Below are 18,082 nucleotides of genomic sequence, written 5' to 3'. Positions count from 1 at the left end.
ACTTCCTGTGATCAAATAATAGCCAATGGCTTATGTATACTGCCACCTACTGTAGAGGAGTGAGAATATTAGGCTAGAGTCACTTCATTTGGCTGCAGCGTTTTTGGAGCTATACGACGTTGTTATAAATTAAATGGCTTTTATCAGACTCTGGGAAAATTAGAAAACTTTTTACTTAAGTGGTTGGTTTCTCCGTCGCGACATTTTCTTCCGTTTCAGGCTCTGAATGGTAACATCAAAGCTCTCTTTCTTAAATCGTAAGCTAGCCGTCTTAGCAAGAGCTGTTTAAACAAATGTTTAAAGTCTAAATGCAACTGGCTGCGTTTGTTGTTAACTTGAACTAGCCCTGTTTATATACAGACGGGGATTTAGCAAGGGGATGAGCTCAATTCCAGGTTGAAGTGACGCCTTGCAAGCGTAGTGCTATATGTTTGTTTTCTACAACTTTCACCGCGACATTTTAAGTTGGCTCCGTTGCGACCCGCTGGTGGCAAAGCTAGGTGATATTAGCCAACTATATCGGAGGGATTGACAACTTTAGGGACTCATTAGGATCACGCTAGGCTTTTTTGAAGACAGTGGCTAATGTTTAACAGCGGGTTAGCAGATATGAAGTGACTGGGCTTTTGTGTGTTGTCATGGCGATTTCAGGACAGAAATGGGCCACAAATGTTTTGCTTATAAAGTTCGCCAAGAAAAAGCCTTGCACTTGCACTTACATTCATAAGAGCTAACTACGGGTAAGGTGACGGTTATCGTTTCGGTTTTTATTTGGTAACAGTCGTCACTGTCCCTCTGTGGAAATCTTAACTGGGAGCTCGCGCTAAGCTCTGCTCAGTGGAGGGAACGTTTCACATCCTTCCCCGGGAATCCGAGCGGGCCACACAGAACCCAACGGCAGCTAACGCTAACGGACGGGTTGCATCTAAAAATCACACTGAAGCTATTACATTGAACATCGACACTGAACATTGTCGATGTTTTCAAACAGTTCGTTTCTGGTAAATTATCTCTATTCGGTCTGTTTATCTTTTGGTAAGATATGGCGTATTTTAATGCAAAGCGTTAACGGTAATCTTTAACGTTAGACGTGACAGCAGAAATTGTGTGTCGAATAACGTGCGGGAAGTTACATGTTCTCATTATAAGATAATTTCGGTTTGTCAAACAGCCAGTTCCAGTAGGCTAATAAGTTGTGAAGTTTGCTATCACGTCTTAACTTAAAGTTAACGACACTTGACTGATTATGTGTCTTACCGTCTGTGATGGAAATTAGTTAACTACTACTGGGCAGCTATTAGGAAGCAGTTTTATCAACCACTGAGCCATTTTGATTCCACTTGTTATAATGCAGTCATGTTTACTATTTTTCCATCTAGCGGTTTGTTTATGGTGACCAGCAGAGGTTTTGTTGTGGATTCCACCAAGCTGTAAGTGGACATGGCAACTGGAGGCACTCCTTTTGACGACAGCGCAGAAGAGCTGCACAACTGGGCTGTAACCAATGGCAGTCTTGAGGATAGACTTAACAACATGGTAAGGACCTGACAGAAACTTCAACTTGGACATATGCCCTGTTGTTTTAGTTTCACACAGTGTTACATCAGTGGGGGGTCACTAAACACTTCCATTTATTATTCAGCCAATTTCCCCAAAATTCCAGCTGTGTAATGCACATTGTGCTGTCAGTGCAGCTACTATCACTCTGGATTCTTGCCCTATTTAGTCTGATATGCACATTTGTCCTTAAAGTAACAGCGCTGATTTTCCTTTTCCTTCCTCTTTTATTAAGGACTGGGGGGTACAGCAAAAGAAAGCCAACAGATCTTCAGAGAAGAACAAGAAAAAGCTGTCTGCTACGGTGGTGGAAAGCCGCCTGACGAATGATATTTCGCCAGAGTCCACCCCAGGGGCCGGTCGCAGAAGAGCTCGTACTCCTCATTCCTTCCCCCACGTCAAATACACGACCCAAATGTCTGTCCCAGACCAGGCTGAGCTAGACAAGCTTCGTCAGAGGATCAATTTTACAGACCTGGATGAGGTAAAACACTGCTGTACTTGCTTGAATTTTATTTATTTATTTGTCAACTCAGTATTTTCTTAATCTGTCTCCCAGGATTCCTCAAATAGACAAGGTTGCTTTAACTGACCTACTGATGGTGATGTGCCATAGTGATTTGTTTCATCTTTTGTCTTCATTCTTTATCTAGAGGAGCATCGGGAGTGACTCCCAGGGGCGAGTCACAGCTGCCAACAACCAGCGGCAGTTAGCTGGGGAGAACAAGAAGCCCTACAACTTCCTGCCTCTGCATGTAAACACTAACAAAAGCAAGGAGCTGCTTCACCCTTCTGCGTCTGCCCCGACCACCCCAGCTATCACAAAGGAAGCCAAGAAGCAGAGCCCAGGACGCAGGGATACGTTAACCCCTGTGCTTCCTACTAAGGATTCTCCAAGGCACAGTCGTGGTGGCACAGAGAGAGGCCTCTCAGTAGAGAGAGAATATGGTCGAGGAGAGCGGAGAGTAGACAGCAGCCAGGTAAGGTTTTGGGGTTATCAAGTTCAAACAGTGCTGCTTATAAGCCCTTGGTGTCATATTGTTTTGAAGATTCCAGCAACAAGACATAAAGTTGTTGAATTAAATAGATACTGGATATTATTAGATGATAATTAGTGTAAAGGTTCTGAGGAATACAAACATCTGTGGCAAATTTCACTCCATCTTCAGTGTGAAATACAAAATGATTATGTTGCAGCGTAACTGGATTCTTTTTTTTTATAAATGACAACTTTTCTATAGTTCAATGTAAGTAAAGGTAGGGTTAAGGTAGTAAACAGCATGACCAGCGTTCCACTTTTTTTTCACCTTAATGAAGCTAATATGGATTTTAAAAAAAAGTGATTTTCCTTTTTTTAAATGATTTTTTTTGGATCATTAAGCACTTTCCACTTGTTGGTGCTGCACTGTGTTCACTCTAGTTACTGAAGAGCTTAGCTAAGTGCATTGCATTTGGAGGCTAGTTGAGGGGCCAGGCCATGTGCATCTCTCATAGGGACAATGTTGTTGGTTGGCTCATAGAGGTGCAGAGATGAATCCCGGCCCACATTCTGAAATATTTTCATCCTAACTTTTAATACTGTGAAAAATGCTCATTTTGCATTTAATTTTCTTCATATTGTACTGTTCATGCAGCGTTATCTGTGCATCACCCCACTCCAGAATACTCGGAAAAAACCAAAACTAGGATGAAAGTGAGGGAGAGCTGGTGCGGCTGAGACTAGGCTGTATTTAGGGCAATTTATAAATATGCCACCCTTGGTGCCCAGTGAGTTTTGCGCCCAGCCCCCTTTCTGCCCTCATGTAGCCTAGTCTGAGCCATCGCTACAGATGCTCACTTACCTTGTCTTATGTCTTCCTCTGTCTTCTCTTAATGTCCCTTCTCAAACCCACACCCATACACCATCCCCCTCTCTTTGTACGGTCTCAGGTGGTGAGCAAACTGGTACAGATACGGGACTACATCAGTAAGGCCAGCTCCATGAGGGATGACCTGGTGGAAAAGAATGATGTGCCAGCCAACGTGGAGCGTCTCTCTCATCTTATTGAACACCTCAAGGAGCAGGAGAAGTCATATTTACGGTTCCTGCAAAAAATGCTCGTAAGTCTGTTGAAGTTTTAAAAATGTCTTTTGTTTCACACATATTGATGTTGAACCCTCTTTTCTGCGTTTTACGTGCCATCGGGCAAAGTGGTATGATTTCAAGGCAAAGTGTCCTGTGTAAATGATGCATCTTGGTGCAATTTATAGGTGAAATGGAGTCGGTCTGTGATGTTGTCTGGTAGCCTTCTATCCATACATATTTAATTGCTGTTTTACCCTGTGGCCTGAAACACTTCAGTAGATGGGTCATGTTCCTGTTATCAAATTTAGATAGGACACTCCACCTTTTTGTGACAGTTTTTTTTCTTCCCCCTATTGAAGTGTTTCTCTGTTTTTAAAAAAAAAAAAAAAAATGTTTTTCTTGACTGTAGCCTTCCTAGGGTGATGCATACAGACATTTCCACCTCTGTCTGTAGATAAACACTTGATAGACGACACATGTGTTGAGTTACTCTTTCCTACTTGTCTCTCTTTATGTGAATGGCTGTTTGCTCTACTATTTCAAAAGGCACGGGAGAGTGACGAGGGTGATATGGGAACCCTGGACTCTGCAGTTGGCTCAGGTTCGCTGGCAGAGAGCACTTCTCTTAACATCGAGTTTCAGTCTACGGATGCTTCAAACGCGACAGTGAGTGTATTTCTTTTTCATAAAACTGGCCACCCTTTCTTATGCTTTAACTACCCTTTGTTACTTTTTCTTGCATCAGTAAAACATCAGCTCGGTTCAAACTTTAAAGTCTAAGACGAAGAAAAAGGCACCAACCAACTTGTCTCTCTTTTGCCTCTTTTCTATGACTCTATAGTCGTCTCACTAGCATTTAGTACCTGACAAAGCATTCCTGCCAGGCAGCAGTGCATTACTGCTGATGTGGGTTTTGGTTGGCTCCGTGTTTGCACTGATAATATGGGTGTGAATCTGTAGGGTGGGAGGCCAGAGGCTGCCCGTGCTGACCAGAGGGAAGAACTGGAGAATCTGCGTAAGCAGCATGAACTGCTGAAGAAGATGCTAGAGCAGCAGGAGCAGCTCAGGGCCCTGCAGGGCCGACAAGAAGCTCTAATGGCCATGCAGCACAGTGCTGAACAGGCACTCGCTGTGATTGAAGACACTGGTGAGAAACACTCTTACACAGCGATAGTCCTGTTCACAGGTGATGTGAGCTAGTTGTGTGTGGAGTTTTCTCGCAGACAGAGACGCATCATTGACAACTGAGCTCGAATGTGTTTAGTGTTTTAATTGGCAAGACAGATTTATTCAGAAAGTTTTATTTTATTGCGTTTAGTTGTCACAGAAACCACCGGCAGTGTTTCAGGCCTGAGCATCACATCAGAACTGAATGATGAGTTAAACGAGTTGATCCAACGGTTCCACAACCAGCTACATGATTCTCAGGTACAGTAGAAACAACAACTGCGTTGCCAGATTTTCCACGGATGAAATAATGATATAATCAAGAAAATGTTTAAACTGAACTGTATCCTCACATAGTGAGTGCAGTTTTGAATGGTTATTAAGGATAATTAATTCTGCATGGAAAAGTTAATCCCACTATGTCAAGATATCTATTTTATAGCCTTTGATGAGACTGTAGTCATGTCAATTCTTAAAAAATGTTTCTGGCAGACTAAAGCGGTGCCAGATAACCGGCGCCAGGCACAGAATCTTTCCCTCTCCAGAGAGGTGTGCTGGTCTAGGCCTTCCCAGGCTGTTGGTCCACCTCAACACAGGCCATTCCTTCACTCTGCCTCTGGCCCACACACTGGCCTCGACACCGGAGCAACAGTAGCAAGTGCCAAACTCACCAAACTCCAAGAACTCCAAGACAAAAAGCAAACCATGGACAAGATCCTACAAGAGTTGCATTCACTCAGAGACCAGACACTAAACAACAATTCATGTAAGAGTATTTTCAAACCTCCTTTAGCAATCATTTTGTGGCTTTTATCTCCATAAAGAGTAATAAATTGCATGCGTGTCCTTTCAGGTCGTAGCTTGTCAGTACAGTGCAGTCCAAGTATGGGAGGATCTTCAGATTGTCCATCTGCTTTCTGCTCTAACGGGGCCTCTGCTTCCACTTCCTTTCAACCCTCACTCGCACAACAGCAGGACGGCTCCAATTCTGCCGACAAGTTAAGGTACGTACAGTGACAGGTACACGCGGTTTGACGCGGTAGAATAAGCCGGTCAGATATCAGCCGCAGGGTGTCGTGTTGAGTGGGGTGGTGTCGTTTTACCTTGCAGTCAGAAAAGCTACTACATGGCCTCCCGTTGACTTGTTGCAGTTTTTGTGTTCTTGAATAAGACTCTTAACCTCCATCTTTTATACAGCTGATTATTGTGTGTGTGACAGACTCTGTACTCTGACCCTTTTTTAGAAGAGGGAATTGGGAAAACATTCTGGTGTTTATGGCATAAACTTTTAAACTCCTAAATAATTGAGTCCTACACGCATTCGTGTGTCATTCACATAATCCCACAGGAAGCTAAAGGAGGTCCACAAGCGCTTGAATGAGCTGCGGGAGTTGGTTCAGTACTATGAGCAGACTTCTGATATGATGGTGGACGCAGTCAATGAAAACGTCAAAGATATCGATGATGGAGAGGAGGAAGATGAGACAGAGGATGGATCTATGTTTGAGGCCATGTTTGACTCTGAGCAGGAGAATCGCCAACCTGTTACTAACATCAGGTAAGTGAATTATAAATTGTGTGCGTGCGTTTGTGCTTTTATGACGAGAATAACTGTTTTTAAGCGGATATAAGACCTACTGTAAAAATAGGTTAATTACACTAAAACACACTGATGGGAAATTAGTGTTTGTTTACGACTGGCTTCAGGTTACAACATGATGGCACTATGTTATGTTCTGTAATTCTCTTGCTTCCACGTTACAACTGCAACAGTCACTGCACCTTGTGTTCTTAGAAACCCGCAGCGCAGCGGGAACTGGGCAGATTTGAACAGCCTGACAAACGGCCGCAGTGTCAGGAGTAGCGCGACTAACAACCGGGAAGGCAGACTCAACACAGAGTGTGAGATCAACAACCGGGCAGCAGCCAACCTCCGCAGCCTCAACGTCACCGCGGCCATAGGTGAAACAGACCACCTTTAAACCTGACAATACCATTCCACTTAAGTATTTATAGTGTGGCATTAGAGGTTCTTTGAAGTAAATCTAGATAGAATCAAATGATTGATGGTTGAAAGAAATTACTGCAAGTAGTGCAGTTTGTAGGAGCAGATTTCTAAAAGTTATTAGTTAGAAAGTCCCATCGTGTTAAAAACAAATTGCAGTTTTTATCGCTGCATCCTTCGGTCCGCTGTGCTGTCGTTAAATGGCAACATTAAAACTTTATCATCCACAATTATCCCCATGCAATTCCCCCATTCGAGGTATGATAGAGTATTAAATGGCTCTATTAGTTAGATCATTTATTTGATGCAAGAGTGCTCACGGTTGATTATTTATCACAAAGTTTAATGGTGTTTAAACTTTGATTTGATTTAGAGTGCCAGTACAATAGGGACCTTCCCTATAATCAGGCGAACGACGAAGACGATGATGATGATGAAGAAGATGGCATTGATAATGACGAAGGAGCGCACGCTGCGGTCCAAGAGAGCGCATCCGAGTCCAGTCGAAGAAGCAGCCTCGGGAACGATGCAGGTTTTGCTCAGATGGTTCATCGCAAGACAGCGAAGCAAAAACTGCGGCAGCTGCAGGAACTGGTGGCTATGGTACAGGTGGGGCTGACAACCGAATCGGTACCGATTTTTCTGAAAGTATTCATACGAACGTGTTAACAAGGTCAACGACTTCATTGGATTGTGACTTTGACAGCATGGATTTTTGGAGGTGTCTGTGTTCTTGAATTAAAAACTACACTTTTTTCCTCACAAATAAACCCCAACACCGTCTGTCCGTTTCCAGAGCGACGACACAGATGGAACAACGGCTAACGAGGACGAAGCTTTACACCAACAGCCAAATAATATCAGAGCTTCTGTGCCTGGGTCATTGGGGGCTGGATCCAAACAGAGTCCTCGAGACCTCACCCTCTCCAGCAAGGCCAGGTGCGTTTTCTTTCTTTTTTTGTTTCGTTCGATATCTTGTGTCTTTAGTTAATTTTCTCTATATAAAAGCTGTTCTGCTCATCTGACAGGGAGCAGCTCTACGAGGAGAAGCTGCGTCAGCAGAAGCAGGAGCTGAAACAGCTTCACGAAGAGCGCCAGAGACTCATGGAAATCCAAGGCAAGATCCAGGACCTGCAGTGGGCTTGCCCTGACCTTCAGGTACTTGACTCATGCATTCCCGTATACAGTTAGTTCTGTAGATATTGAGGAGACCAGCACAACCTTTGTTAGTTTAGTTGTGCATTCCAAGGCAGATAACTCGGATGAATGTGGGCAGACAGCCTGGGTGTGTAAAGTTATGAGTGTTTTTTTATAGCAATGTAAAATGTTTAAAGGGTGTTTTATTTCCTCTGGTGTCCATCCAGTCATCTGTGTCCAGCAGCACAGTGAGTCAACAGGGTTTGCTGAGGAAGGCTCCAGTTGCAGTTTCCACTCCTGTTACTGTCCAGGCTTCTTCATCCTCTGGACCCAAAACCAACTTAGCTGTGCTCAAACCTACTGCTCCAGAAGCAGCCACCTCTTCAGTCACTGACAATGAGGTGACAGATTCCAACTTTTAAGCCGATACAGCCCCCTCTACCACTACCTCCCCCTCTTCTCAAATATCCAAACAAACTCTACACTTTGCTGACTGAGCAGATCTGACTACTGGCGGTTTTGGTTCTTGTGCTGCCAACAGCTTTGGTCAGAAATGCGTCGCCGGCAGATTTTGCGGGAAGATCTGCGACAACGCAGAAAGCACCTGGAGTCATTGATGGCTGAACACCAGAGGCGTAGCGGCGTCAGTGACTCACCCTGCCAGGTTGAAGACCAAGAAGACAATGCTACTCTTTCACAGGCTTTCAGTCGAGACGAAAGGTAGCAGATGCATTGCTTCAAATCTTGTCTAATAGAAGTCCATTTTGAAACCTTTAGATTTTGTTTGTATTACTTGTTGCTCCTCTGTTTTCAAAGTAGAATGACAGAGCACCTCTCAGTTGTAATATTTTCTAGGGTAGTCGTTACTTATTGTTCCAACAGCTGAAAACATTTGGTCCCAATTTGACTGTTTTGTTATCAGAACAATGGCCACCTGGGGTTCCAGTCCCTGCCACCTTGATGAAGATGATGATGATGATGATGACGACGAAGAGGAGGATGTGTATCGCTCAGAGATGGGCGCAGAGGAGGAAGAAGAGCGGGAAGTATGCACAGACAGCAGCTCTGATGATGACCTTCATCTCTATTCACCAAGCAGGAGCCAGTGTTCCTACAGTGACAGGAAGAATCAAGGAAGGTCAGATTGAGTACCAAAGCAATGCTTGAGAAAAGCCTTACAGCGCTATCTCTATTACCCGTTTCTTCAATTCATATGCTTGTTTTTTTGTGTGCATTTGTATCGACAGTAATCTCAAGCCTCCAGCAGCCTTCTCAGGTGAGAGTGGTGGGCATCTTCATAACAAGACCAAGGTGAAACAGCAGTTCGGAGGTTTGAACCAGTCTGCAAGTCACCATGGAGGTATATGTCGCCAGGAGAACCTGCGCTGGGCCTCTGAGGTCTCCTTGACAGAGGGTCCGTCTCACTGGCAGGAACAAGTCAGCCAGCTCCAAAGACAGTTGGACTTCAGTACAAGCATGTGTCAAACACTCCTGCAGGACCAGCAGGTTAGGACATTTCAAGTTCTCGTGATCTGATCAGAGCACAAGTTGACAGTGAAGTTGTAGTAAAGTTGTCATTGTTTGCTGTGAGAAAATGTCCTTTTTCACAGTTTAAAAGTTTCAATTTGTCTGTATTTAGTTCCTCTCTCTTCCTCACATTCACATCCTCGCCAGCTGTCGTCTGGCTCTTTGTCCACTGAACTGCTGCAGTGTGTCTGTATGATCATTAAGTAATGCGCAGAGAGGTCCTGTCCAACACAGAAAGTCGTTTATGTAAAAGGGCCTGAGGAAAAAAGCCTCAAAATTGGTAAATAACTAGCAGTCTTCTGCTCATGATCGCGTATTTATTCAAGCTGTTCGAGGAAAGGGGCTGATGTAATGTGTGTGTCTGAGAGAGTTAGTGAAGGAGAAAAGTGGAACAACGAGGCTACTATTTGCTTTGACTTGTGACTGCAGTTGGACCTGGAAAAGGTTTAGTTGGAGGCAGTGCTACAGCTGAATGTGATGTACCGTTGGTGGCTTTTTTTTTGTTGAGTAATAAGTGGGGGAAGTGAGATCTGATCACGGGTGATAACTTAAGATGGGTGCTAGAACATTTTAATGCTAGGTGTGAACAGATTTACTGACAGCTGTATACTTGTAATGGGATGATAAAGATAATGGGATGCATGAAAGTGCCAGGCCGGGTTCACCTTCATTATAGTTTTCTAACAAGTGTTTTGGTTTTGCCCCTTATGCTCAGGAAAAAAAACAACCTTTGTCAGCTGATGACAATAATTGTTTTGTCTACTTCCACAGACACTGTCCTACATGTTGCAAACTCTTCTGACAGGTCAGTACAGCATGTTGCCCAACAACCTGTCATCACCACAGGTCCACCTGGTCATGCATCAGCTAAACCAGTGCTATACCCAGCTGGCTTGGCAGCAGAACAATGTACAGAGGTGAAAACAATGGCACAAACACGTATACTCTCTCAGGTTCTATCAGATGGAACACATTTTGAAATTTCCTACAATCCAACACTTTTCTTTCAGACTAAAGCAGGTCCTGAATGACCTAATTTGCCAGCAGCAGCAGCAGCAGCAGCAGCTGCCTTCCTCCTCAGCAGCAGGTTGGCAGACACAGAAGCAGAGCTCAGCACAGGAACCCAGCTCTGGTCCTTCAGCCTCTCCTGGCGTCTTCCCCTTCTCCTCCAGCCTTCACCCTTCAGCCAACAACATGCCATCTTCTGCCTTATCCCCATTTCCTCCAAGTACGATATGCATTCTTGATAGCTCTTGGTTTCTTTTGGCTCAGAAATTCTCTTTTGTTTATGACGTACAAAACCAGGAAATAATTCCTTCTGCAGTGTGTTAGGATCCTTTGGCTCCATGTGCACAAAGATATCCTCGCATTTATGACAATCGTTGCATGATATATGAAAGAATGATATTTTTTTTGCATTCTGGTGGTTTATTTGCTTGTATATATGCTCCTTGTTATTTACAGTTATTCACTTCAGCTTTAAATGCACTTAGACGACTTAATGGTGCAGAACTGAAATATTTGCAGTACCTCTGCTATGACTTCATTACTTTTTGTGGAGCAGTTACCATAAGCTGATTAACCTGTTTTTCTTCCACTCTGGAGGCTTCAACTTATATCCACCATTCCCTGCTCCCACGGCTGACTTTGCTCAAGGTGCAGTTGGCACAGCTACTCCTGAGCATCAGAAGCTGCAGCTGGACCCCAACACGTCGATTAAAACGGAGTATATGAGTTTCCCACCGCCACTGCAGCGCTCTCCTCTTAACACAGCTACAGAAAGGAGGTATATCAGTTAGATTTGCCTGTGAATTCATTAGTTGTGTAGCATTTTTATCTATATTGCTGTTTTCCTCTTTACTTCCTCAGACCGGCTGGCCGACTTAACACCTCCTACACAAACAATATAGCGAGACAAAACCTGTCAAAATCGGAGCCGCAAGAGTCTCCGTCTTCCTCCCCCACTTATGCCAAACGTCACTCACAACCACAGCGGTTTGACAAGGCATCGCAAGAAAGCTTAAGCAGTGTGCCAGATACCGTTGATCCCAATACAGTCACAAAGACTTTTAAGGCTGGGCACAAGGCCTCTGCACACGCTAACCTGGCCTCTCGGAGCAAGACTCCCAAGAACCGACGTAGGAGAGGCAAAGGGCACAGCAAGAACAGTGAAGGTAAAGAAAGTGAAATCAACACCCAGCTGACAAGCTCCTCGTCGAGTTTGAAATGTTTTTGGTGCCCTGTAACTAAACTTGTGACTAATTGAGATAAATAACAGAACTGTTGATCTGGCCTTTTCGCTCCTCAGACCACGAGAGCAACAGTGTCAGCAGCACTGCTCCGTCTCATCACAGGGATCAGCATCAGAGTCTGCTGGACAAACTGACTCAGGAGAAACTGGACAGCAAGACTAAGTTTGGGAACAAACGGAATGACCTCTCCTCTGGTATGGCTCGTGCAGCCTGTTATAAAATTGATGTGCTCACCCTTTCCATTCTTCAGCCTGTATGTGTGTCTGTTTGTTTTCACTCTGTATACACATTTATTATCCATATTACATGTTGTTTATTTATTTTTCTCATCATTTTAAGACCGCATGTTTCTTTCACCTGCACATATCCTATTTTTATTTATTTATTTATTTTTTTACATGACCACTGTTTTGATTTAAAATGTACTTTTGATGTATCTTACTCACAGCCTATGCTTGGAGAACACCTTTCCTCTCTAACAGAATTGCATGCACAGAAGCACCAGGTAAACTGGCCATGCACATTTTAACATTGTTTGGTTTTTGTCCCACTTAACCATCATGCATGACCTCAATTTAGTTCAACCCAAACGTTGTGCTCTACTAAAAGACAGAAAAGAAAGTTGCTTTTAGTTTAGAAAATCCAGCCAAATCTCATGATGTCAAATCTTTGAATTCTAGATGCAAGCAGTGACTTCTCACTGTTCGAAGCCCTGAGGGAGACCATTTACTCTGAGGTGGCTACTTTGATATCCCAGAATGAATCCCGGCCCCATTTTCTCATTGAGCTCTTCCATGAACTGCAGCTGCTCAACACAGACTACTTGCGTCAGCGAGCACTTTATTCCCTGCAGGTATGTAAACAAACGCTTTTAAGCGACAGTCTGCGTAACTGTTCCACTGCTGTTTCCATCTAAATAAAATATCCAGGTAAATTTCTTCACTTACTGCCTGTAACTGAATACCGGGATACAAACCTGGTTACGTTTTTTAAACCTTCACATTTTAGAAGTTCTATTCGATTGTATTATTTTGTTTTTCCTCTCAAGGTTTAATATTTTAATTACATGTAATTGTAGTTTAGGAAAGGATTGTTTCGAGCAGACAGCCCTAATGCACATACGGTTGTGGAGGAATCTGAGATGTCACGATTAGTGTGTCAGAGTCTCAGACTGAAGTTAGAATCAGTATTGCATTCAATGAAAATGAACTGAGATAAAGACACTTCAGACCACAGCTGTTACACCTCCATCCCGTGTGTCTCACAGGACATCGTGACCAGCCACCTGGCAGTGAGGAGCACAGCTGAGGACCAGCTGCCCTCTCTCGGTCCTGCTGTGTGGACTGCAGGCTCTCAGTCGGAGCTCACCCCCAGCCAGAGTCTGACTACTAGCGATGAGGTAAGATTGCTTCCCAGCCCCTGCCATTGTCCCACTTTTGATTCTTAACTGTTTTTATTTTATTGTCACGGGAATTGTGTCCCCTCAGTCGGATCTGAAGTCTTTTCCATGGCTTTTTAAGCCCCCGCCCTCTGCATTAATATATATCTTTCATTAGATTCTCTGTCAGCTGGTTTCCTTTCATCTGTCCTCATCTTGTCGTCCAACCATCTTTCTTTACTTTCTGATGTTCAGTTTCAGTCCTTCCTCTCCATATTCTTTGAGATCAAGATGACTGCAAAGCTTCACAAGCCTGCCTTAAACAAAAAAAACAAGACCCTCATCTATCCTTGTCCATTTTGCTCAATGAGACATGTGTTTGCTCTGCCCCGAGATCCCCAGAGTTGTACCAATTAGGAGCCAGGTCTATTGTCTGTGGTGTCATTGTTCAAGAAAGACCGATGAAGTGTCTTATTTTTCAAGCATGAAAAACGGCAGGCGAAGGCACTATCACAGGGCTTAATATGTGCTCGACATCTCTCTTGCTTCTCTGGATACTTTCAGTGGATTTATGGGGGTTTGAAAAGTGGATCTGTGTTAGCTCATCTATTCTTTAACAATCAGGTCAGTCGGGTGTGAACATAAGATGTGTGGACCTAGAAAAAAATGAAATCAATAAATTGCTCATCTTTTCCAGGAGGTGATAGAGAAGAACTTGAGACACGCACAGGTTGCAACCAAGAGGAGGGATGCTGCAGAGTCTGTGGATAATGACAGCAACATGTCAACCTCGTCCAACCTGGAACCTTTTGCTAATGATGACCTAGGTATAGTTATGTCTGTGTTAAGCGTTTGACTCTGCTCTGCTGAAACGCTTTGCTGCCTGCCCTGAACTCCAGAAAATGCTGTACTTCATCCCTCCTGTTTTCAGCAAGGCTTCTTAAGATTTGTCTTGGTAAACCAACCAGTTTACACCTTAGGATTAATAAGACTTTGACCAAAAGTAAAGATCACTGCAGTTAAATTGTGGACTTGCATTATAATATATTAATTGGTCCTGTAGTGTAAACCTGGTTGGAGATGCTTTAATGTCCATTGCATTCATTCTTTTTTTTTTTTCCTTTTTCTTTATTGATTTTGAACTTTACATATCCCCTCTGTGTCTCTCCTTGCTCTGCTCTCCTCTCTATGTCGCTACGACAGGCAACACGGTGATTCATTTAGACAAAGCTCTGGCAAGAATTAGGGAGTATGAGCGCATGAAGCTTAAAGCTGAGTTTAATCCCTGCGACACCAGCACTGCAGGTGTGGGCAGTTCTGAAGTCTCAAACGCTGAACGTCCCTCTGCTATCCCTGCCGAACCAGTGGAAGGTATCCAATCTCATGACGCTGTTAGTGTGCAAAGACCCGTTGTAGCATGATGGTGGCCTTTCATTTGCCTGTTCAAAATCAGCAAGAGAATTTCTATTTAAATTCCTGTTATTTATTAGCAGGTGGGGCAGCCGGCGACGTGCACTGCCCTCAGATCGACACTCAGCAGTTGGATCGTCAGATCAAAGCCATCATGACAGAAGTCATTCCCTTCCTTAAGGTAAGATGATGAACAGAGCTGTAGAAAAGCTTGAACTTAACACCAGCAGAGGTGTTCTGAGAGTTCTGCTAGAATTTTGCAAGATATTGATTTCTTATGTTTGAATTTAAATGCTTATTGGTTGTGTATTGGTGGTCACTATTGAAAATATATATTTATCATTCACTTGGATGATGATTGTTTGCCTTGACCTGTTTTTTTTATTTATTTATCAGGAGAACATGGATGAGGTGTGTTCACATCAGTTGCTGACGTCTGTGCGGCGCATGGTCCTCGCTCTCACCCAGCAGAATGACGAGAGTAAGGAGTTTGTTCGCTTTTTCCACAGGCAGCTGGGAGGCATACTGCAGGTAGGACCTCTGCCAGATTCTTCAGATACCCCAAAGTGATTTTAAACTCTCTCTCTCTGACATTGTACTCATTATCTTTGGTCCAGGACTCTCTTAGTAAATTTGTGGGCTGCACCCTGAAGGACTGTGGGGAGGACCTACTGGTTGAGATTTCAGAGATCCTCTTCAACGAACTGGCTTTCTTTAAGCTCATGCAGGATTTGGACAACAGCAGCGGCATCTCCTTGGCAACAAAACAAAAAAATAAGAAAAGAGCCGAACAACCCGGTAAAGCGACACACAGTCCTGAGGTAAGTCATTTCCCTTCCTGTCTTTTTCTTTTGCAAATATTTAGAATTTAGATCGAACGAGACTAATCTGACTTTTGCTTTAATATATTCTTGGATTTAGGAGAATGCAGTTGGCGGTACAGATGAACCATCTTCTCTACCGAGTGCTGATGAAAACAAGGTGAGTGATTTTTACACTGATACAGAAATCTTTCGTGCCACTAAAAATTTAAAAAGTAGTGCCGTGTGCTGCAGTGATGTCTTCTGTTTCTCGAAGGACCGAGATGAGGCAGAGCAAGAAACAGCCTCGGCTCTGCAGGAGCCTTACCTGCAGACAGAGACGAAGAACAACAGGAGCAGTGAAGCTTCAGATGCTGAAGAGGAGGATGAGGATGAAAGGCATGGAGCGGGAGTGCCGTTGTCTATCAGTAAGTGGTGGGGGAAAAAAGCTGTTTGTATGGTGTAGAATTATTGTATGATAATGAATAGCTTTCTTTTATTTATTTACCTGTTTATTTGAGTTGACATCATATAGACATCAGAAACAAAATAAGAGTCATATTTGGTTTTGTTCACGTCTTCCTGATCATACTTTGTATACAACTGATCCTCTTACAGTTTTACATCACAATATACCGCTCCCTTGAGACTTTGAGTCTAGAATAATAATTTGACTTCTGACATTTTCATTGAGTTCTGATGCCAAATGCACCGCTGTCATAATGCTTCTTAAGATGTCTAGTTTGTGGTTATTGCAAACTTTGGCTTTTTATCGAAATCTTTTTGTTGTTGCTTGTCAGGTCTTTCCAAAGCAGAGACTCAGGCCCTGACCAACTACGGCAGTGGAGAGGATGAGAACGATGAGGAGGAAATGGAGGAGTTTGACGCTGGGCCTGTAGACGTTCAGACATCCTTGCAGTTTTCTTGTGATGGGCAGGTGGAGCAGGAGGTCAGTGCCATGGTCAGCCAGCTGTCATACATAACACGATTCAACGATTTCTTTGTTGTCTGATCCACGTAAATGTGCTTTGTTCCAGGGCACAACCGAAATCCAGGAGACGAAACGAGAACAGAACAGTTCAGAGAGCGAGAACGGTGAGGCCTACTTGATGTATTCAGTTGAAACTTGCCAACAATCTAAATTTCCTACTTGCTTTTGTGCGATTACAAATAATTACGACTCTTCTAGTCCCTTTATTTTAAGTCCTTTTTTAAAAAAAAAAAAAAAAATTTATGCAGAGATCAGCAAGTCAGCTGAGACTGTAGACTCCACAGTGGAGGAGCACACTGTGCTGGAGTGTCAGAACCCTGAGGAGGAGGGTGAAGCTGGGGCAGCTGCTGCCACAGAGGGAGATTCTGCGCTCTCCCAGGGTCAGGATGCCCCCAAAGAGCCAACAGCCACGAGTAGCCCTGACACAGACTCGCCTGTCCTCATCAATGTAGATGTAAGAGCATGTGTGTTACTGCAAGTCTAGTTGAACTTTGTCAGGATGTTTGTGCTCAATATATCGTTGATGTGTCAAACCATGTTATTATTGCTGTTCTGATTTCTTTATTTTTCCATATAGGAAATGGGATCGGGTAACACAAGCCAAAAGTCCGACGAGGAAGACTTTGTCAAGGTGGACGACCTGCCGATGCAGCTTACAGTCATGTGTGAGGTGTGTAACAAGTTAAAGATGAGCTGTTGTTCATCTGCTGAAGTGCTGCTTTGTTAGAATGAAGAGTTCAAGCCATTTAAAACTGCTCACAGGAAAGATGGGTGGTAAAATCTCAGTGAAGAGACCTGCATCTCTGGGTGTTTTCTGCATTATTAGGAGGAGCTTCAGAAGAGAATAGTGGAGGAGCAGCAGAATAACAACCTCTCTGTGGAGATCCTCAACGGTAACGCTGAACTGCTGGCTGGGCTGGTGGGAAATGCGCAGGCACTGAAGGAACCAGGTACGGACGACAGTCCTCGTCAGTAAAGAGCAGCTATTTTATCTATACATAAACAAACGGTAACCTGATCTTTTGTTTTTCAGAGACCGTTGGGGTCCGGAATGTGTGAAGAATTCCACCGATGTCCCATACTGCGGTTTGTAGGAACACAGTACTTCAACCCTCAATCTGATCTGGATGATTGTTGAGTTCTAATCTGCTGCTTTAAAGGAGCAAAGTTACACATTTGTTGTCACAAATTAGTTGTGACGGTCAGATGCTTACGACTCCTACACAATGTCAACACTTAGGTTTGTTTTATTCTTGAACGTTAAATGTGAATTTTTTTTTTTTAATCTTTGGGGCGGGGTTCTTTCTTGCTGCTGATCATCAACAGTTAAGCCTGTGTTTGAACTTTTGTTGTGCTACAACCCGTGTTCAGATCGGCCTTTGTCCTCTTCTCGGTTCTGGGATCAGTTTGACAATAATTTTTTGTTTGTTTTAGTAGTCTTATGGCTGGCCTTACAGTTGTACAGCTCATCTTTTCTGCACTGGATTCCTAATTATACCGACAAGACGACCAGATGAAAGTTTAGCCATAGCTGTTAATTGTTTCTCCTCCTGACACTAACTGTCAAAATGTATCCCTCAAAACACGTCTTTCTACTCAGTTCTCTTGTCAATGGTTAGTCCCTTATAATTTGAATTGAAATAAAATGTTGATAACAGTAATGCGCTTTGATTACATGTTGCTTTACTAATGCTGTAGTGAAAACACGTACATTACATCACTGCTACTTTAAGGTTTCCATCAGACTTGTGAGAATGGTAGAAGCCTTCTCCTTTTTACAGGAAACTTGTGAA

General features: G+C 43.5%; 1 protein-coding gene across 6 annotated transcripts; it reads left to right on the top strand.

The window, feature by feature from the left end:
- The first annotated feature begins 52 nt into the window (after positions 1 to 52).
- pcm1 (pericentriolar material 1) lies at positions 53 to 17,950 on the top strand. Of its 6 annotated transcripts, none has more exons than XM_072384833.1 (40): positions 53 to 229; positions 1,380 to 1,536; positions 1,793 to 2,041; positions 2,211 to 2,537; positions 3,487 to 3,657; positions 4,169 to 4,288; positions 4,583 to 4,769; positions 4,941 to 5,050; positions 5,282 to 5,555; positions 5,643 to 5,793; positions 6,138 to 6,347; positions 6,585 to 6,751; positions 7,168 to 7,403; positions 7,591 to 7,733; positions 7,823 to 7,952; positions 8,159 to 8,332; positions 8,473 to 8,651; positions 8,854 to 9,069; positions 9,179 to 9,437; positions 10,230 to 10,375; positions 10,469 to 10,686; positions 11,064 to 11,244; positions 11,328 to 11,632; positions 11,767 to 11,904; positions 12,159 to 12,215; positions 12,391 to 12,563; positions 12,978 to 13,109; positions 13,786 to 13,915; positions 14,292 to 14,459; positions 14,582 to 14,679; positions 14,895 to 15,029; positions 15,116 to 15,319; positions 15,420 to 15,479; positions 15,576 to 15,726; positions 16,099 to 16,247; positions 16,336 to 16,393; positions 16,538 to 16,743; positions 16,867 to 16,959; positions 17,116 to 17,239; positions 17,323 to 17,950. In XM_072384833.1, the coding sequence occupies exons 2-40, from the start codon at positions 1,441 to 1,443 to the stop codon at positions 17,346 to 17,348; spliced, it is 6,351 nt and encodes a 2,116-aa protein (XP_072240934.1). In that variant the 5' UTR covers positions 53 to 229; positions 1,380 to 1,440; the 3' UTR covers positions 17,349 to 17,950. The 6 variants fall into 6 exon arrangements, with proteins under 6 accessions (XP_072240934.1, XP_072240932.1, XP_072240933.1 ...); XM_072384831.1 differs by having other exon boundaries at positions 14,579 to 14,679; XM_072384832.1 differs by having other exon boundaries at positions 53 to 257; positions 14,579 to 14,679.
- The last annotated feature ends 132 nt before the right edge of the window (positions 17,951 to 18,082 follow it).

Source organism: Leuresthes tenuis, unplaced genomic scaffold (genome assembly GCF_036924035.1).
Source record: "Leuresthes tenuis unplaced genomic scaffold, fLeuTen1.0.hap1 SCAF_4, whole genome shotgun sequence".
NCBI classification, from domain to species: domain Eukaryota; kingdom Metazoa; phylum Chordata; class Actinopteri; order Atheriniformes; family Atherinopsidae; genus Leuresthes; species Leuresthes tenuis.
Note: the sequence above shows the minus strand (reverse complement) of the source record. Positions and strands in the feature narration are given on the sequence as shown.